The 22,328-nt window shown below is 45.0% G+C and overlaps 1 protein-coding gene across 4 annotated transcripts in view; it reads right to left on the reverse strand.

Moving 5' to 3' along the window:
* The window catches only part of LOC139281255 (dual specificity mitogen-activated protein kinase kinase 6-like), a 125,930-nt gene that overhangs the window by 47,578 nt on the left and 56,024 nt on the right, over positions 1 to 22,328 (reverse strand). For all 4 annotated transcript variants that reach the window (XM_070901327.1, XM_070901326.1, XM_070901328.1 and 1 more), the window contains exon 3: positions 18,253 to 18,301. In XM_070901327.1, the coding sequence (XP_070757428.1) occupies positions 18,253 to 18,301 (49 nt within the window). The remainder of the gene's footprint in view (positions 1 to 18,252; positions 18,302 to 22,328) is intronic.

Here is a 22,328-nt window from a genome sequence, read left to right on the forward strand (position 1 = left end):
CAGGTGAAGGACGCTCCCACCTGAAACCGGCAAGAGTGTAATTTTTTTCTCGTGCTTTCAACAGCAGCGTCTACAGCAGTTGCAATCAATGGCGCTGTAACTGAACGGCCAGGGGATGATAGGCACCGAGCAGCTAAGGTAATTAAGGTGGAATAGGCTCGAGGGGCTAAATGGCCAATGTGCCCATGTTAATTTAAATAGCCAAAAAAAAAGTAATTTTTTTTTTTTATAGTTGAGGCAATTTCTAGCCCATTTTCATTTTTATCCTCCTGACACTTTGCTTCTTATGCACATATTTGAGCCATTTTTTTTGTCCGCGACACATTTACTGATTCCCATTGGCAAACCTAGCGGCAATCTCCTGTGCGAGGTGTTGGGAAGAGGGACAGAACCACCCGGACGGATGCCAGGCCAGTCAGGATGCACGAGAGGTGCTCTGTGCCCACCCACTCCCACAGACAGAGGTGAGGAGACTGCTTTGGCAGACAATTAATGCATGTGGAGGCTCGAGCTCCAACTCCCAACAGCAGGCTTGATGGCACAAATGTGTGCACGTGTCTGACTGACCGTTATGCTGCATGGTCCTTCAGAAACTACTCCTCACAGTAAGGTGTCAGCCGTGGCTCAGTGAGCCGTACTCTTGCCTCGGAGTCAGGAGGTTGTGGGTTCAAGCCCCACTACAGGGACTTGAGCTCATAATCTAGGGTGCCACACTTACAGTGCAGTACTGAGGGAGTGCTGCACTGTCGGAGGTGCCGTCTTTCGGATGAGACGTTAGACCCCATCTACGCGGTGCAGCATGAAAGAAGGTATGCCATGGCGACCATTACCTGCACCATCTGATTGGCTACACCAGCCAGGATGCTAGCAACCATATTTTCCTTTAGCAATGGTTACACCTACCTGGCAATGGCTGCAGGAAAGTGTCTTCACAGAGTTTGGCAGATGCAAGGCTGTGTGACAAGGACAGCCACTGCTAACATACACCATAGGGCTAATACAGCTAGTGACAGAACCGTTCTACCCAGGCCTCAAGCCTGCCCGTGGCTTTCCTTTCTCGAAGAAAGAAAGAAAAAGAAAACAAGAAAAAGACTTGCAGTTATATAGCACCTCTCACGACGTCCCAAAGCGCTTTTCAGCCAATGTAATACTTTTTTTTTGGAAGTGTAGTCACTGTTGTAGGTTAGAAACACAGCAGCCAATTTGCGCACAGCAAGCTCCCACAAACAGCAATGTGATAATGAACAGATCGGTTTAAGTGGTGCTGATTGAGGGATAAATATTGGCCAGGATACCAGGGATAACTTCCTTGCTTTTCTTCGATATAGTTCCATGGGATCTTTTATGTCCATCTGAGAGAGCAGACAGGGCCTCGGTTTAACATCTCAGCCGAAAGACAGCACCTCAGACAATACAGCACTCCCTCAGTACTGCACTGGAGTGTCAGCCAGATTTTTGTGTTCAATTCTTTGGAGTGGGACTTGAACCCATAACCTTGACTCCGAGGTGAGGGTGCTACCCACTGAGCAACCCGCTACCCCTCAGTCTGGGCATGTGTTACTAATGGATTGAGATATCGTTTTGTTGTCTCCATCCTTTAATACCACTTACATGCAATTTTCTGCTCCCGCTACCAGTCTGCTTGTTACATTTGAACTGATCTATGCCTGGACCGGTGAATACTGATGCAAATGAGCTGACCTGGGAAATGAAATACTCTTAGCACGTTACCATTCAGACAGGACTTGGAAAATCTGGCTACTTGCCATTGAACAGATATCTAGGCACATAATAAACAAATGTTTGGTTATCTATCTAAGTAGTGGTACAGAAGATCCACACAACAGAAGTACGGTTGCTGTGGAGTGGTTAGAAAATCACGGCCACTCGTCTGCATAGATCTCCAAATCATCATCATCATCATCATCATCATAGGCAGTCCCTCGAAGCGAGGATGACTTGCTTCCACGCCAAAAAAGGAATGAGTTCACAGGTGTTTCAATGAAAGACCTAATATTCCAGATCCTGAACTACATCTTGGAGGGTGGGAGATGCCTGTGCTTGGATTTTTTTAACGTGTGGTGGCCGTTGCACACTAGCCACCACACGGGCTTGACAGAGCTAGGTCTTGGTCCAGGTCTTGGTCCAGTGGCAAGGATTACCCAAGACGGCTGGAGACCAGCTCTGCTGCATGTACCAAGCGCGCACACATATCGCAGTGTGGGCTGGCCCGTGCTGCCCCTGGGCCCTCGCCTCTCCTGGGCCCTGGTCACTTCCATCTACAAAGTCTTGCTGCTCCTTCGCCCCTTCCTGCTGTGCCTGCCGGCACTGCAATCAATGACTGGACTTCGCAGCCGTCGCCCTCCTGCAGTGGTATGCCGGCGCACGCTGCTCCCTCTGATGGTCTTACAGGCCGGGACTGCACCGATTTACGGGCCGTGCCGCCGCATGCTGCTCCCTCTAATGCAGCCTTTCAAAGTAAACATCGGTGGTACGAAATGACAACAAATTTGACTTAGTCATCATAAACCAGGGTTTATAGAGCTAGACATCATCTTGGACGGGAGCAGTGAATGGGCATTATCAGATCAACTGCCCGATATACTCACCGCCCAATATTCAGTTCCTTCAATGGAACTGAACGTCAAGTGGGGTGTAGAACGAGCGGGTGATGCACTACCCACCAAAGATCAATTTCTACCCTATAGTGTCTGAAGGAGTCAAATTCCACTATTCCTTCTGTGTGACTATTTCATGAGATACAATAAACAGTAGCAGTACAAGGAATTTTCCTTTATTTCCTCCCTAGATCTTCCCCCAACAGGCATCAAACTGCAGCTGAGAGGTGAATTGAGAGGTGTGCCAGCCATGGCTCAGTGGGTAGCACCCTCGCCTCAGAGTCAGAAGGTTGTGGGTTCAAGTCCACTCCAGAGACTTGAGCACAAAATCTAGACTAGCACTCCAGTGCAGTATCGAGGGAGTGCTGCACTGTTGAAGGTGCAGTCTTTCTGAGGAGATGTTAAACTGGTGCCCTAGCCAATATTTATCCCTTAATCAAAATCACTTAAAAAAAAAAAAAACCTGATTATTTGCTCATCACCACATTTCTGTTTGTGGGAGCTGGCTTGTGCGCAATTGGTTGCCACATTTTCTACAATACCACTGTGACTACACTTCAAAAAGTACTTCACTGGCTATAAAAGCGCCTTGAGATATATCAGGTGGTCGTGAAAGGTGCTGTAGAAGTGCATGTCTTTCTCTTTTTTGTTTCTTTCTTTCTTTTCCCTGGACTTAGTCGATGCTGTACTACTGGGAGTTAGACAACTGAGGTCCAAAGTAACAATCCATCCAAATTCACTTTTCCCTCTCTTCCAGAATCAAAATGCATGGCCTTCCCACGACAGCTTGGCAGGAATGGAGTGCGAAGATTGGTGACCATTAGGGTTGCCAACTTTAGTTGAACATATTCCAGGAGGTTTCATCACATGACTTCCTGTCTCCAATTGCCCCACCCTCACATCATTGGTCTCCCAACATGTCCATTCTCATTGTGCACCGCCTTCCCACACCTTCAGTACCTCATTGACTGATGGTCAAGAAACACTGAAACAGCCTTTTTGTCCCCATCCTGTTTGTTTTTAATGCACTATTATCCTTCTCCTGGGATTGCTCGCAGTTGTGCCTGGGAGATTCATCTTTAATTTCTGGAGACTTCAGGTCAATCTGGAAGGGTTGGTAATCCTAGTGACCACAAACCCATTGGCTGGAGCAAACAATGTTTTCCATATGCTCAACAGTACATCTGATTAACCTGGGGAGATGCATAAAATGATACTCCCTTTGTAGATTTTTGGTGATGTTAAATGCAGGCTTCCAGGATATTGCAAAATGCCAGAGAGCTTTCTGTAGGCACTGAATAAACATTTGCAATGATTACCAGCAGCAGATTGGAAGTCAAAAGTTTGCCTAAAGGAATGACCTAAATTCATTCCTAGTCCTGCTGCAGGTCCACATATCAATTTATCATGGCTGTTGTACAAGCAGGCTCTGCAGATCGTTATTGATGAGCTAGGAGATTTCTAATCATTTCTCACAGCTGCACAAGAAATCCTCTATCAGGTATAGCATTTTTTTTTGTAAAGAGACTTGAAATCGCTTGGAATTCAGGTATCCATCGGAAACCGAACTCCAAATGGGGCATAAACTCAGGATTTATACTAAATACGTAAAAAGGGAAGCTGAAGGGGTTTTTTTTTTCCATGCAAAGAGCTATTAAGATATGAAATGCTTTACAAGTGGCCATTGAAACTGAATCAATTTATGGGGGAAATTAGGTAAACACACGAAGGAGAAAATTATTAATGGATATGAGAAAGAGCAGAGATATGGGATTACAAGAGATAGCTCTAGCAAAGGATATTAGCACGAGAGGCACAATGGACCAGACACCCCGACTCATTAAAGCCTACACGAAGCTTTAAAGAGGCTGCAAATCTGTTACGCAGAAAGATATGAAATTCATATTTACTATACATTTGAGTCATTTCAAAAGAAAGCCTTGCATTTATTTATACAGCGCTTTTCACACCTCAGGACATCCTAAAGGGCTTTACAGCCAATGAAGTACTTTTGAAGTGTAGTCACTGTTGTAATGTAGGAAACGCAGCAGCCAAGTTGAGCACAGCAGGCTCCCACAAACAGCAATGTGATAATGACCAGATAATCAGTTTTACTGATGTTGGCTGAGGGATAAATATTGGATGGATACCGGGGATAACTCCCCTGGCTCTTCTCCAAAATAATGCCACGGGATCTTTTAACATCTACCCGAGAGAGCAGATGGGGCCTCGGTTTAATATCTCATCTGAAAGACAGCAGCTCTAGCAGTGCAGCACTCCCTCAATACTGCCCTAGGAGGTCAGTTTAGATTTTTGTGCTCAAGTCTCTGGAGTGGTACTTGAAGCCACAACCTTCTGACTACTGAGTACTACCTACTCAGCACCTGAGTTAGTGAACTAGGATAAATAATATTTCATTGAGTGATGAACTGTGTCATCAAAGTTTGGCGTGTTGTATGATTTTGTACGTTAACAGTAAGGGTACAGTAGCATAGTGGTCACATTACTGGACTAATGATCCGTTGATGCGACTTCATATCCCACTTTGGCAGCTGGGGAATTTAAATACAGTTAGTATCAGATAAGTAATGGTGACCATGAAACTAGCGGATTGTCGTAAAAACCCATCTGGTTCACTAATGTCCTTTCGGGAAGGAAATCTGCCGTCCTTACCCGGTCTGGCCCATATGTGACTCCAGACTCACAGCAATGTGGTTGTCTCTTAACAAGGTGGCTCACCACCATCTTCTCATGGGCAATAAAGGCTGGCCTTGCCACATCCCGTGAATGAATTTAAAAAAAGAAATGTAAACCCAATGGAAGCAAGCTTACTGTTTCGTATGAAGCAAGTTTGAAATTCTGGCTGCTAATGACTGCGTGATCAGCGTAAAAATTCATGTGCTAACTTTTCATGGCACACAAATCTGACTTTTATCAAAAGGATGAGCTGGATAAATAGGATATATATACGTTGAATTCTTTTGCCAGTTTTCTCCCCTACTCTCCTGGGGGTTGTGTGTCAGCAGCCTTGCTCCATGTGTAATCCTTCTTCCTGTGCAAGTTTAGACAGTGATCCTTAGCAAGCTGTTCAACCTTGTGTGCATCACAGCCAAGCCATGACCCTATCCTTAACCTGCACATGCATGCACACTTTCCAGCAGCAGCCACTGGATAGCAATCAGAAGTAGGAGCCCTGGCTAATGTCATCCCCTCCACCTCCTGCTCCCCCCCTCCAACCATCGATTCCATAGCCTAGGGGACCCATAATAGTGCAGACTGGGGATCAGGCCGGGGTCCTTCCTTGCTCTATACGCATTACTAATGTGGAGCCATGCAATTGACACTTTGCTAATCTGCAGTAAATATAAACTTTTAGGCAATTGCCATGCATCATCCATAATTGTAAAAAAAAGGGAGGGGTAGATAGAGGGGGCAAAGAGCAGGCTAATACTTTAATACATATGAAAATTATTTTTCATGTAACTACACTGCCCATTTGAGAGTGGGGGAGGAAGCACAACAATACTTTCTGTATACTGAAGGGACAGAAGACAAGGTGATGAGCCCGTGGGGAGCCACATAAAACCTATAGAATGGCTTACTTTTAGTAAGGAAGGCATAACTTAATGTTATATCAGAGTTAATGGACAGGAGTTTCCGCTCAGGTGCGCTGGAGTATACAGCGCAATTCAACGAAATTAGCCAAACCAGCGGAAAAGATCGCGGAACCGCAAGCGCAAGTTACGTACAACGCAAAGTTAGTTTCAGCGAAAACCAATCTACTGCCCATAAAACTGGCCCCGCCCCTGGATTGAATTATTCCCCATGGCGAGTTTCCCATAATGGTGTCCATTTGCAAGCCTTCGAGTAGGCTCTTAAAATGAAGTGGGGGGCCGGGGGGGGGGGTTTAGGTGCAAGGATCCGAATAGGCATGTTTTAAAAGCTTTCGAATACATTTTAAGAAACTGACTACTGAATAACCAATATAACTTGCAAATGGTTCTGTGTAGACTTTTAAAGTAATTATCAGTTATTTAAAATCTGGTTACTCACAGGTGGTGGTCTGACACGGATTACAAATGCTTCTATTTTTGCGATAAACCCATTTTCAGCAGCTATATTAATCGAACTGCACCAGGTTACCACTCCTAAATATATCTTGGAATGTTTTTTTAAAAAGCAAATATGGGTTTTGTAAAATTAGGTTCTAAACGCTGCCCGATTGCGCTGGTTCATGGCAGGTTTTACGTTCAGCGATATGCAAATGAGTTTGAGTGGAAACTTGATGAAAAAAAAACACTTATCAAAACTAGCAAAATTTTGGAGTTGGTAACTCCAGACCATCATGAGAATATATATCTTTACTTCATTTTAGTGCAATCCTGATAATTGTAAGTGGGAGTTTTGAATGTAAAAATTTAATGCACGCACTCACTCCCTCAGGCACACAGATACGCATGCAGACACAATTAATTTTTACTACACCAGTTAAATCACCATCACCCCTCAACTCTTCACTCGGTATCAGCAGAGGCCAGCTCTGCATCCAATTACTGTCCTAATATCATGTAATTTATCTTACAATACTAATGCTTTTACCAGACTGCTGGCACCTGTTCTGCCGAAGGTGTATGATCTCAGCGGACATGCATGAAGGGGACCACCACACTGACCACCCTGCTACAGACCTGTTCCTGCCCCTTAAGGAATGTCGTACACTTTTCAACTGCCTACAAAATGAGGCATCTAATCTTTAGGTCAGCAATCAAGCTGCTTGCAATAAAACAAGTATCTGCAAGACTTGAAGTCGACCAAATTTCATCTCACAATTTCATCAAAATTCACAGGCCACAAATCCTCTGCTGTTACCAGGACTACAATGCAAGGAAGTGAAAGGTTGTGAATAGAGCAATTCAACACAGCACTTTGACCTGTTAAGTATAGCATCTTGGAAGCTAATCTAATTGGAGAAAGAGGCAGAACATTTTCAGGGAAGAAGCACATAACCTTCACAAGCAAATGGCTTCGGATTGCTGTTTTTTTTATAAAGTCACTGATAACGTTACTGCCACGGAAAGTAAAATGGAGGGTGGTAAGGGAGAGCAGGGGTTCAAATCAGTTGCACAAATATCGAGTGGCTTTTATCGAACACATCAAATCTTTGAATAGCAACAGAGCGCCTCTAGGTCACCTGTCAGCTCTTGGGTCACTCCGATGACCTCACCAACAGGGAAGAGCTCTACGTGCATTGGAAACATGTGGGGTCCATGACTTCAGGCTGGCTCAAGGGTCTACCCAAACTTGCCAGACTGTGGGGGAAACATGCTACCCACTGGGTACGGAGAGTAGTTGGAATAAAAAAGTATTCCCCCTGTTCTCTCTCTTCCCTCTGTAAATTTCAAGCAGGAGATTCTGTTTGACCGGCAAGCAAGAATGTGAAGAAATTTGCTTGTGTTGAGCTGCTTCTCCTTACCAAAGCCACACACAGCACGATAATGTGTTGATTAATGACTTCAAGGTGAGCATTAATCCAACGTTGGACACACCAGTATTGGTTTTACATTATGACAAAAACAAACATAATTACACTAAAAACTAAATACACATCTGAACTGTTCATTATTCAATAAGCAAAGCATCTTTTGCCCTCTTGTCTAAATATAATCACTAAGATTGGATTTAGCCTCCAGCTTGAATTTATCAGCATGCTATAAATGACTCTACAGTATAGCATGCATGAAGCAGGAGATAAAGGGCATTCAATTCTATCTTCTTTTAAAAAGGCCAGCTCTGAGCTTATATTTGGATATCCAAAGTCACCAGAAAAATTAAACTTGCACAGTATTTGTTCTTTAAATTGCTGACATTCCACAAAAGGTTCCACCATGGGCTAAAAAGGATTTCTATCTGTGTCCAGAGCACACCAGAAAATCTACATTTGTCAAACGGCTGTGTGTTATAATATTACAATGCTACATAAAGCGAGTCTTTGTTTATCACGCATATCAGCAGCATCTAGTCCTAAAACAATATATTTTGTTGGCTCCTGAGGTATAGCAAGGAATTTTGGCAACCTATTTGCCAGCCCATAATTAAGGCAGCATCACTCACCCAAAACCACTAATGAAGGCCTTAGTTCTATCTCACTTACTTTGCTCTTCCAACAATGTGCATTTTAACATAGTAAAACATCCCAAGGCGCTTGACAGGAGCATTAACAGACAAGATTTGACGCCAGGCCACATAAGGAGATATTAGGACAGGTGACCAAAAGCTTGGTTAAAAGAGATAGTTTTTAAAAAGGAGAGTTAAAGGAGGAGCACAAGGTGGAGAAGCTGTTGTTCCTTACTCCCTCTATGGTTGCATTAAACCCGAGGGTAGCAGGTAGGTGAGGAAAGGAACAAATTCCAAATGTGACATCTTGGTGCTAAAATTCCCTTGGAAAATGGCGGAGTGTGGAGACCCGGCCACATGTGGGCATCCTTTCCCACCTCCCCCATCTATTTCTCTTGTAAATATAGTTTTACTGTAAACAGTGACGAGTGGTGATATCATTGACAATTGGCTAGGGAAGATCTAACAGTGAATGAGAGCGAGGGGGGGGGGGGGAGAATGAGACAGAGAGGGGGAGAATGAGACAGAGAGGGGGAGAATGAGACAGAGAGGGGGAGAAATGTAGAGACACCAAACAAAGAGTGCAAGAGGCATAAAGCATCAGTGAAATATAAAGACAGAATGGCCTAGGCTCCCCAATTGGAACACCTATGGGAACCCATTCATTTTGAATGGCATTTCATTAGTGATCCGATCGGAACATCTATGTCAAGGAGCAGAAGGCAGATGGGAAGACAGAGAGGGAGAAAGCAAGAACAAGGGAGTACAAGACAAGCAGGCAGAGGTGCAGACACCATTTGTGATGTCATGGAGAGCAAGTCCGATAATAAAACCACGTTACTGGATAGAACCCTCTTGTATAATACATTGCATACACACTCGTCATTAGAAAAAGCGTTTCCCCAAAACTTCAAGATCATCCATCTATTTGCCTGATCAATATAAATTGGGGGATCAAAAATTACTCTTTCTTCCACCCCCACCTATTTAAACACACCATAAATGCTTTCAGAAAGCCGTTGAGAACATTCAAGGCCGAGATGGATATATTTTTGGACTTTCGGGGAATCCAGGGATATGGGGAAATCGGGCGGGGAGATAGAGGGGAGGTCAAAGTTAAGCCTTGATCTTACTGAATGGCAGAGCAGGCTCGAAGGGCCGTATGGCCTACTACTAATTCTCACGTTCTTATCTTAAGTGTACATTATGTCCAGCACTGCGGTGTGTTCATGAATGCTAGAATGCAGGAGTTTGTGCAAAAAAGACCTCCAAGAAAAACAGAGACATAGTTGATGTAATTTTGAACATATTCCCAGTATGCGGCTAGATTCACGGACTTTTTCTGCACATTGAATAGATAGATTCTAGTCTGGATTCAAACTTGGGCTGTGCTTGGCCTTGTAAACATTGCCGGAGCAAGTGTCAGTGCCTGGATATAACAATTCTACAAGTGTTTGAACTGCTCAATGCACTGCTGAAGTAGTAGGAAAGAAAATATTCCATGCCGTCGCATCGAAAATACTGACATCTGCAGGCAAAATTGGTCCTTTCTTAAAATAACCGAGCTGGCCAGCCAAATGCCAGCAGTGTGATGCAATTACAGACAGGAAAAGCTACAGGAATACAGATGATGTCACTTTACTACAAGATCTAATTAGTTAGGCACTCCCCTGATATTAGGTCAGTCCCTCATTAAGGGAATGCCATACTTAGTACAGCTATACAGTTCAGCAGAACCCCTAAAAAGGAAAGTACTGTACACTAGTTAAATTTGTGGTCAGCGGTGCAGTTGGTAAAAGACAGAGCCAGGTACACACCAATGTCCCAGGTTCAGTTCCCAATCTAGGCTGAATTGCCACTAAAATTTGACTCACTTGGCCCTGGTGTAGGCAGGGGGCAGGCTTTTCACTCCTAACCAGTATCTTTTTTTTAAAAATTGTTCCTGGGATGTGGACATTCAGGCAAGGCCAGCATTTATTGCCCATCCTTAACTGCCCTCGAGAAGGTGGTGATGAGTTACCCTCTTAAACCGCTGTAGCCCGTGTGGTGAAGGTGCCAGTGCAGCTAGAGAGGGAGTTCTAGGACTTCAGCCCAGTGACATAAGAACATAAGAAATAGGAGCAGGAGCAGGCCACCTGGCCCCTCGAGCCTGCTCCGCCATTTAATAAGATCATGGCTGATCTGATCATGGACTCAGCTCCACTTCGCTGACCGCTCCCCATAACACTTTATTCCCTCCCCATAACCCTTTATTCCCTTATCGCTCAAAGGTCCATCTCTGCCTTAAAATATATTCAATAACCCAGACGCCACAGCTCTCTGGGCCAGAGAATTCCATAGATTTACAACCCTCAGAATAAGGGGCTGCCCATTTAAAACTGAGATGCGGAGGAATTTCTTCTGAGTGTATGTCCCCTAGTTTCAGTTTCCCTATGAGTGGAAATATTCTTGTCGAGCCCCCTCATTATCTTACATGTTTCGATAAGATCACCTCTCATTCTTCTCAACTCCAATGCGTATCGGCCCAACCTATCCTCATAAATCAACCCCGTCATCTCCTGAATCAACCTAGTGAACCTTCTCTGAACAGCCTCCAATGCAAGTATATCCTTCCTTAAATACGTAGTACTCCAGGTGTGGTCTCACCAATACCCTGTACAGTAGTCGCAGGACTTCTGCTTTTATACTCCATTCCCCTTGCAATAAAGGCCAACATTCCATTTGCCTTCCTGATTACTTGCTGTACCTGCATACTAACTTTGTGTTTCATGCACAAGGACCCCCAGGTCCCTCTGTACTGCAGCATGTTGCAATTTTTCTTAATTTAAATTATAATTTGCTTTTCTATTTTTTCAGCCAAAAAGTGAATAATCTCACATTTTCCCACATTATACTCCATCTGCCAAATGTTTGCCCACTCACTTAGCCTGTCTATATCCCTTTGCAGATTTTTTTGGGTCTTCCTCACAATTTGCTTTCCCACCTATCTTTGTATCATCAGTGAACTTGGCGACATTTCACTCGGTCTCTTCATCTAAATCATTAACATAGATTGCAAATGGTTGAGACCCCAGCACAGATCTCTGCGGCACCCCACTAGTTACTAGTTGCCAACCGGAAAGTGACCCATTTATCCCGACTCTCTGTTTTCTGTTGGTTAGCCAATCCTCTATCCATGCTAATATATTACCCCCAACCCTGTGAACTTTTATCTTGTGCTGTAACCTTTTACATGACACCTTATCAAATGCCTTCTGATGATGAAGGAATGGCGATATATTTCCAAGTCAGGATGGTGCGCGACTTGGCGGGGAACTTGCAGGTGGCGGTGTTCCCACTCGCCTGCTGCCCTTGTCCTTCTTGGTGGAAGAGTTTGCGGGTTTGGGAGGTGCTGCCGAAGAAACTATGGCGCGTAAACAACGCCGTGTTACAGTGGACGAGGTCGGAGTTCAAGCTCAGCTGTGATGTTCGCCAAGTAAAATATCCTGTCAACTCCTAGTGTGCAGGTTCACGTGAGGAATGGCCAGTGGAGCCGCAGCAGGAGTCAACAGTTTCAGAACAGAAACCACAGGGGCCACTCGTCCCATCGGGTTAATGCTGACTCTTTGCTACAGTATTTCAATTCTAATCCCACTGTCTGGCTCTGTCCCTTCAACCCTGGCTCTTCCTCTTCAAATGTTCGTCCATTTGAAGAGGAACTAATGATGAGGAAAGGGCATGTGTCTTTTTATGACCTGATCTTCATAAAATATCTTTGTGATGTGAATGGGTCACCGGAAACAATTTTATAAAAGAGACAGCTTTTCTATGAATCCAATAGCTGACCTGCTGTTTGACTTGTTCACTGGAGTATCATACATCCAGCAGGTTGGACTTTCAACCATTTTATTGGCATCAAATTATTCATAGGGTCAAAAACAATCTCACAGCACACAAAGGCAACTGAAAAGAAAACCCTAACCAGCTAAGTGCAACGCTCTGCTGTTCAACAACAAAAAGCTTTTAATAGGATTTTTTTTTTAATTAAAAAGGATAGCTCTTTGAACAATTAAATTTCAATCGAGAAGTAACCGGATGTCTCTATCAGCTCAGTCTGCCAATCCTTGCCAATTCCCTATACCATTACGGAAATGAGTGTTCAACCTCAAGAATATGAACCCAAGAATGAGAAACATTTAGAATTCTTTGGGGATGTCTGCGATTGTCACCATCACAAATGCACAATGTAAACTCTTTAATTGCCCGTTATTCCTTACCAGAAAATGTATAGCGAGAGGATTTTTATCCTCCCATGCAACGTTCCCGCTAAGTTGTGCGGCTAAGTAGCAGTCTGGCGGTCCCGCACAGGCCACTCACTGGCTTTTATATGGGAGAAACCGTGCACGTGCAAAAATTTGAATGGGCTGCGCAGCCACTTAAAAGGGACCATGTAGCAAAATAAATTAAAAGGGAACATTGTCTCCAAGAGTTTTGTGGACTCACTTAAATGTCCTGGCTTACGGAAGTCTGCAAAGTTCTGTCACTAGCAATCTCGCTTTTTAATTACCCCACAGTGTGTTACTCTGGCTTTTGCCCTTCAACATCTCCCTACTTTTCCAGTTTCTTAAATTCTGACATTACTACCCTCTTCCTCACATCACTTCATTTTTCTTCCTAAAAAAAAAAGTGTCAAATTCAGCCAGAGAATTTCATATCCACTTGCAGCAAAATCAATTATCTGTGGCTATTCTCCGATGTCAGGACAATGCACCTCAGAGGCATTTTGTGCTGTCGCTCCCACTACTCTTTGAATATTTTCACTATTTTAGAAGTTAATGAACTACGAGGCAAATCAGACAAATGCAAAACAAGATACGTGCACCTCAGACCAATACAACTCTTAAGTAGCTTATAGTCAACAAAATGTTGACTTAAAGGCAAAGGGTAAAGTTCACTACCTGTCCCATTACTGCTGGTCGGTGAGCTCCTTGCACTTCACTCCCACTTGTGCAGACAATGATGCAACATTGAGCATCAAGCAGCACAGATTAAAGCCTCATTTAATAAAGCCTAAAGTGGTATGCATATTGCAAATCAACACATTCCCTCACCAATGAATTCATAGCAAATAACCCACCTACCACTTTTGTGCTTCAAAAATTTGCCAAACTTTTTCTAGATACTAGATAAAGTGCATCATCTTGGACAAACTGAGGCCATGAAGATGAAGAACTTGCATTTATATAGTGCCTGTAATGACCTCAGGACGTCCCAAAGCGCTTCACAGCCAATGAAGTAATTTTGAAGTGTAGGAAACATGGAAGCCAAGTTGCACAGCTCGCACAAACAGCAATGTGATAATGACCAGATCATCTGTTTTTAGTGATGTTGGTTGAGGGATACATAAATCTGCCAGAGATAACTTGGCTGCTCTTCTTCAAAATAGTGCCATGGGATCTTTAATATCCACCAGAGCGTGCAGATGGGGCCGCGGATTAACATTCATCCGAAAAGCAGCACCTCTGATAGTGCAGCACTCCCTCAATAGTGCATTGGATAACAATGTTCTCTTTACGCTGCGGGTGAGCCGGCTTTTAAATTGGAAAGAAAACACCCGTGCAAAATTATGAATGGGCTAGGCGGCCCGTTAAAGGGGCCGTGCGGTCCAAAGACAAAAGGCCAAGGAACATTGCTGGAGCGCCAAGATACGTGCTCAAGCCTCTGGAGTGGGGCTTGAACCCACAACCTTCTGACTCCAAGTACATCCATCCCCAGAAAGATTTGTCCACCACTTGCATCAGTAAAAGCATGTGAGCACTACCCTCAATTATTGATTACCAGACCACTGAGCTGGTCTAGATTATGAGCCTACAGTAGCTGCCAACTGAAACGTTGCCCCTGCGAAAATGATCCACAAATGCATATGCTGTATTTTAAGTATCAACACCCATCAAGCTTTTGCACCTAGCATTACAAGTTCCTAGGTTCAAAAGCCAAATACGCTCCAGAGTCAAAAAGTGATGTGGCCTATGGATAAATCCAAACAATGGTCACAAGAATTGGGTACTTTGAGTTTGTGACAAGCGAGCATTGCCTATTTAGCTTTAGTTAGATTCCGGCAATTGACTGAAATGAAAGCAGGCAACATGTCCCAGCTCTATCAATACTGCTGTGCATCAGCCAGCATGAAATGAGTCAGCAGTTTGGGTGACCTTGGCCATTAGATTTATCCCCACTGGGAAAGCAGCTAGCTTCTGTGTTTCTGTGCTTCTAAGTCTGTGTTTCCGTGACTATCCACCCACTCCCTTTTTAGCAGCAGGAGTGAGGCAATGCCTACAGACCACTTCTAGTCATCGGCGCAGTCCCAGCCTGCAAGACCATCAGCAGGCCGGGGCCATTGGAGGGAAGCAGCATACGGTGTCCCAGCCCGGAAATTGGCACGGTCCCGGCCTGCAAGACCATCAGCAGGCCGGGGCCATTGGAGGGAGCAGCGTGCGGCGACATACCCCAGGGAGCAGCACATGCTGCTGCAGGAGGGCGATGGCTACAAAGCCAGGTCGCTGATTGCAATGCGGGCAGGCACAGCAGATGGGGCGAAGGAGTGGCAAGAGTCCGTAGAGGGAAGTGACCGAGGCCCAAGAGAGGCGTGAATCTGGGGCCCAGATGAGGCAAGGGCCCAGGGGCAGCACGGGCCAGCCCACACTGCCATGTGTGTGCATGCTCGGTCTGTGCAGCAGAGCTGGTCTCTAATTAGTCTTGGGTAATCTTTGCCACTGGACCAAGACCTAGCTCTGTCAAGCCCGTGTGGTGGCTGGTGTGCAACAGCCACCACACGTTAAAAAAATCCACGCACAGGATTCTCCCACCCTTCACAATGTAGTTCAGGATCTGGAATATTAGGTCCTTCAATGAAACACCTGTGAACTCATCCCTTTTTTGGCATGGAAGCAAGTCATCTTCGCTTCAAGAGATTGCCTATGATGATGATGGGGGCTGGGCGAGGAAAGGATGAAGTTATGAAAATCGATATGGTCGGTCTGTGATTTGGAGCTATTCAAACGAAAAAATAATTTGCTTTTTTAATAATGCCTTTCACAACCTCAGGACGTCCCAAAACGCTTTACAACCAATGAAGTACTTTTGAAGTGAGATGGAGCATTGCAGTAAGGAAGATCGAGAAAAGTGTTGGTGCGATGACACAGCCTTGCTTGATTGACGGGGATTGGGTCTGTGGTGTATCCATTGGTTAGGATCACGGCTTGCATGTCATCGTGAGTGGAACTAATCTACAGAACAAAACGGGAAACTGTTCAACCTCCGTCACCTCCGGTCCAGATCCAAGGTCGTCCCATCCTCTGTCATTGAATTACAGTATGCAGACGACGCTTGTGTCTGCGCACACTCAAGAGGCCGAACTCCAAACCATCTTCAACACCTTCCCAGAAGCGTATGAGAGCATGGACCTTACACTAAACATCCGTAAGACAAAGGTCCTCTACCAACCTGCCACCGCCACACAGTACTGCCCCCGATTATCAAAATCCACGACGATGCCCTGGACAACGTTGACCATTTTCCATACCTCGGGAGCCTATTGTCAACAAGGGCAGACATCGACGACGAAGTCCACCACCACCTTCAGTGTGCCAGTGCAGTCTTTGGTCGTCTGAGGAAGAGAGTGTGTTTGAAGACCAGGACCTCATACCCGGCAACAAGCTCATGGTCTACAGAGCAGTAGTTATGCCTGCTCTCCTACATAAGAACATAAGAAATAGAAGCAGCATTAGGCCACCTGGCCCCTCGAGCCTGCTCTGCCATTTAATAAGATCATGGCTGATCTGATCATGGACTCAGGTCCACTTCACTGCCCGCTCCCCATAACCTTATTCCCTTATCGGTCTTAAATATATTCAATGACCCAGCTTCCACAGCTCTCTGAGGCAGTGAATTCCACAGATTTACAACCCTCAGAAGAAATTCCTCCTCATCTCAGTTTTAAATGGGCGGCACCTTATTCTAAGATTATGCCCTCTAGTTCTAGTCTCCCCCATCAGTGGAGACATCCTCTTTGCATCCACCTTGTCAAGTTCGCTCATAATCTTACACGTTTTGATAAGATCACCTCTCATTCTTCTGAATGCCAATAAGTAGAGGCCCAACCTACTCAACCTTTCCTCATAAGTCAGTCAACCCCCTCATCTCCAGAATCAACCGAGTGAACCTTCTCTAAACTGCCTCAAAAGCAAGTATAACCTCTCAAATATAGAAACCAAAACTGCACGCAGTATTCCAGGTGTGGCCTCACCAATACCCTGTATAACTGGAGCAAGATTCTCCTGGTCCTATCCTCCATCCCCTTTGCAATAAAGGCCAAGATTCTATTGGCCTTTCTGATCACTTGCTGTACCTGTCCTATATGCTTCAGAGACATGGACTATGTACAGCAGGCATCATAAAGCACTGGAGAAGTACCACCAACGCTGCCTCCGTAAGACCCTGCAAAACCATTGGCAGGATAGGTGCACCAAAGTCAGTGTTCACGCTCAGGCCAACATCAAAGCATTGACCACGCTCGATCAGCTCCGATGGATGGACCACATTGTCCGCATGCCCCATACGATACTCCCAAAACCAGCGCTCTACTTGGAGCTCAGACATGGCAAGCGAGCCCCAGGTGGGCAAAGGAAATGCTTCAAGGACACCCTCAAAGCCTCCTTGAAAAAGTGCAACATCCCCACCTACACCTGGGAATCCCTGGCTCAAGGCGCCAAACACAGAGTCTCTTCACTGGGAGCAAGCGGAGGCCAAGCGCAAACAGCACTCGACAACCCAAGCACCCCACCCACCCAACCCTTCAACCACCGTCTGCCCCACCTGTGACCAAGACTGTAGATCCTGCATCGGACTCTTCAGTCACCCGAGAACTCATTTTTAGTGTGGAAGCATGTCATCCTCGACTCAGAGGGACTGCCTAAGAAGATGACGACGACTTCTGAAGTATAGTCACTGTTGTAATTTAGGAAATGTGGAAGCCAATTTACACACAGCAAGATCCCACAAACAGCAATGTGATCATGACCAGATAATCCTTTTTTTAGTAATGTTGGCCAGGACACCGGGAATAATTCTTCCTCGAAATAGTGCTGTGGGATCTTTTGCACCAAACCAAGATGGCAAACGGGCCTTGGTTAAACGTCTCATCCGAAAGTCAATCTTGGCATTCGTTCATTACTGAGATCCATCAAGTTTATTCGATATTAGACAGAGTATATTACAATTTGTCGATGCTTCGAAACTCCACGAACTGATATACAGCATTTGGTGCTGCAAGTTCAAACTATTAGTGACCATGATTTTACACACTATATATAAAATTAGTTTTCAAACTCTATCGACTTAAAGAAATCCCACTAACTCCATTTAGAATGAGCAGATTCAGCTAGTAAATCATCTTAAACATTGCATAAACAGAGGACAGGAAACAATCTTGAATTATCAAAATTAGCCAAAGGTTACAATAACAATTATTTTAAATCCTTACTCGATCTCCAATTGTAATACAAGCTTTCGAATCCAGATCTCGGGGCGGTCTAGAAAAGAAATTTGAATAGAAATGTATTTAAGTTTCCAGCACACTGCATACATTGTACAAAAACAGTGATGCCACAAATTAATCATATTGGTAAATTAATACAGAGCAAACCCTCAGTGTGGCAGATTTCTACATGCAAAGAAAACACAATAAGGATTTCAGGAAAAAAAAGAGAAGTACAAAATGGTGGGCTTGAAATATAAAATTGCCATTTTTCCAGATCTAGATCTCCGAGTATGAGAGCACACAAATAAAATACATCTTGGAGGTCTGCAGTAGAGCCTAAAGGCATAGAAGTCATGGGAAGGGAGGTGAAGAACGAAGCACACAGGGATCTTGGCAGTGCCAATAATAAAACTTGGCCACATCTAGACGGGTTCCTTCCTGGTCTGTTACCCTGAATGGTGAGTCAGAAAACCCTGAGCCACATCGCACTGCCTGCTGGATCCCTTTGAATAGAGGCAGTGTCTCTCTTAAACGAGACCCAAAACAATGTCCTCAAAGCCAAATTCTAGTGACAATCTGGACAGCCTGGGAAATTCCAAAGGGTCTAAAGTGAGAATGGTTTCTATGCACCACACATTGGCCCGAGGAACTTGTAAACATTCCTCAAATAGCTGGCTCAGTCTGTTGCTGGAAAATCCCCCCCCCCCCCCCCCGCCCCCACCCTGCAAAATAAATCGGAGCACCTGAGTCACGCGATCAGACAGTACTATCATTCTAGTAAGGAGCAGGCATGTTGACAAGTCTGAGCAGTGAGTTCCTCTCAAAGGCAGATATGCAATTGCTTATACGTGGGCTTGGTCTTCTGTTGGTTGTATGGCAGCTTGAGAAGATTCTTGCAAAAAAGAATTAGAGGGCGAGATGAGGAGAATTTAAAAAAAAAATTTTTTAAATAAATGTAGCGAGTTGTTGTGATCTGGAATGCACTGCCTGAAAGGGCGGTGGAAGCAGATTCAATAGTAACTTTCAAAGGGGAATTGGATAAATAGTTGAAGTGGAAAAATTTGCAGGGCGCTGGGGAAAGATTGGGGGAACTAATTGGTTCGCTCTTTCAAAGAGCCGGCACAGGCACGATTGGCCTCCTTCTGTGTTGTATGATTCTAAGTTTCAAACAAACCCTACAAGGAGCTTTTTAGGCTTCGCTCAGTACAAAAAGAGAGAATCTACAGGAAAAACAAACAGTAATGTGTCCAGCAGATCACTACAAAGAATTCCCTTCCATAGTATTGCGAACTCTCTGGATTCCATCGCGACAAACTAGATTCCGCAGTGAAATAAAGCATCACTTGCGGTGAAACGGCGAAATCTCGGGGGGAAAATGCGTGATTTGTCGATGGGTGGAGAATGGCTTCCACTCGACTGGTTAGAAAAGGCTGCGGCCTCTAAGTGAGTGAGCGACTGGGGATGGCAGGTCAACTGTTCGCAGCAACAAAAAGCGGAGGGGCGGCAGAAGGAGCCAGCGTCATTTTTTAATTACCGTGAGCGGCCCGGGCCCAAACCGGAGCCTGGGGTACCTGGGCCTATCGAACCGCCTGCGCTGGGGGGCGGGGGATGGGCGGTCCAAAGATCATCCCTTGGCTTCACACCACAATACAGGGATTTGTGGGGGATTATGGAGAGGGGTTTGCTTAGCCCTCGAATGTACCTGCGCCAACCGCTACCTCCCGGAGCTGTCCATTAAAAAGAGTATGCTGTTACCCAGGCAACCGGCTTAGTGGCGGGGGGAGGAGAGGGATGCAGCAACAGGGTCTCCAGATCACTGGCGACTGATGGGGGTCGAGTTGTTCAGCAAGTGTCCTGCTCATCTCCCTGATTTCATTTTGACCGTGCTGTGAATGCCTGTGACTCACTGAGGCAGATTGACCTGGTGTATGCAGAGTCAGGGGCGGCAGACACTGCCAACATGAGACCATCTAATTCTCCACCCAATAAAATATGTTCTCTATGTCAAAACCTAAAATTTCTTCTAATAATAGCCTACTGACTGAGAAAAATTCTACATATGCAGTTGGATTGTAGCCATTGCTGCTAAATGGGTTTATATTTTGTTTTTGCTTACAGCACAAACAACGCTCCGATAAATTAACAGCTATTTTACACCTAATTTCAATCTTTCCTGGTCTGTTTAATTACACTGGTACATTGAAGAGTGTTGAACAGTGGCTTACAACTTATATTATCTCAAAGAAGGAAATTAATTGGCCCGAAGTCGATAACTGCAACAAAAACAATTTGCATTTATGAAGCGCCTTTTAGAGCATACGAACATAAGAAATAGGAAGAGAAGGCCATATGGCCCCTCGAGTCTGCTCCGCCATTTAATACGATCATGGCTGATCCGATCATGGACTCACTTCCCTGCCCGCTCTCCATAACCCCTTATTCCCTTAGCGTTTAAGAAACTGAATAAATTTAAGACAGAAATAGATGATGTCCCAGCTTCCACAGCTCTCTGAGGCAGAGAATTCCACAGATCCACAACCCTCAGAAGAAATTTCTCCTCGTCTCAGTTTTAAATGGGCAGCCCCTTATTCTAAGATTATGGTCTCTAGCTCTAGACTTCCCCATCAGCAGAAACATCCTCTCTGCATCCACCTTGTCAAGCCCCCTCATAATCTTATACATTTCGATAAGATCACTTCTCATTCTTCCGAATTCCAATGAGTAGGGGCCCAACCTACTCAACCTTTCCTCATGTCAACCCCCTCATCTCTGGAATCAACCTCGTGAACCTACTCTGAACTGCCTCCAAAGCAAGTATATCCTTTCGTAAATATGGAAATCTAAACTGCACGCAGTATTCCAGGTGTGGCCTCACCAATACCCTAAATAACTGTAGCAAGACTTTCCTGCTTTTATACTCCATCCCCTTTGCAAGATTCCATTGGCCTTCCTGATCACTTGCTGTACCTGCATACTAACCTTTCAAGTAGTAAAATGTTAAGGCATTTCACAGGAGCATTATCACACAAAATCCAAGCCACACAAGGAGGTATTCGGGCAGGTGATCAAAAGCTCGGTCGAAGAGGTAGGTTTTAAAAGGAGCATCGTAAAAGGAGAGAGGCGCGGAGGGGTTTGAAAGGGGGAATTCCAGAGCTCGGAATAGAGGAAGCCTAAATAGAGTTGTCATGGACCTATTTCCCTTAGCAGAAGGGTCAAGAACTGGGGGCATAGATTTAAAGTAATTAATAGGAGATTTAGAGGGGATTTAAGGGGAAATTTCTTCACCTAGAGGGTGGTGGGGTTCTGAAACTCACTGCCTGAAAAGGATGGTAGAGGCAGTAACCCTCACATTTAAAACGTACTTGGATGTGCACTTGAAGTGCCGTAACCTACAGGGCTACGGCCCATGCGCTGGAAAGTGGGATTAGGCTGGACAGCTCTTTATTGGCTGGCGCAGACACGATGGACCGAAATGGCCTCCTTCCGTACTGTAAATTTCTATGATTCTATGATTAGGGCCTTGGCAGCTGAAAGCACAGCAGTCAATGGTGGAGCGATGAAAATCTGGGATGTGCAAGAGAGCGGAATTGGATAAGCGCAGAGATATCAGGGGGCTGTTGTGCTGGAGGAGGTTATGTTCTGGAAAGAGTAACGGTCAAAAGCAGGGCGAGGCCAGCCGGCGAGTGATGAGACAGCGGGTCCACCAATCCACCTACCCCTATTTCTTATGTTCATATGCCAGAATAATCGGTTACTGACAGCCAAATGTGTTTTCTGTCCAGGAGCAAGTTTACAGAATGCACTTCCTGTCGGGAAGCAAAGGTCAGCGAGGGGTCAGATGGGGAAACAAATCATTCCAGATTGCCATGTGTGTGGACACTGCGCGAGGACAGGATCAGGTTCAACTTGTGATATCCCCACAATCGAACAGCTGGACACCAGTCACGGTCAAGGCTTGTACATTAACAACGATCACTTGGGCAAGGCATCAGAGACCAATGGCTGCCTTTGAAGCTAGCTCACTGACAGCCAACCCCTTGTGGAGAAGGGAAGAAGTAAAAGTTTCCTATTGTCAGATA

This window comes from Pristiophorus japonicus, chromosome 15, assembly GCF_044704955.1.
Source record: "Pristiophorus japonicus isolate sPriJap1 chromosome 15, sPriJap1.hap1, whole genome shotgun sequence".
Taxonomy (NCBI): Eukaryota; Metazoa; Chordata; class Chondrichthyes; family Pristiophoridae; genus Pristiophorus; species Pristiophorus japonicus.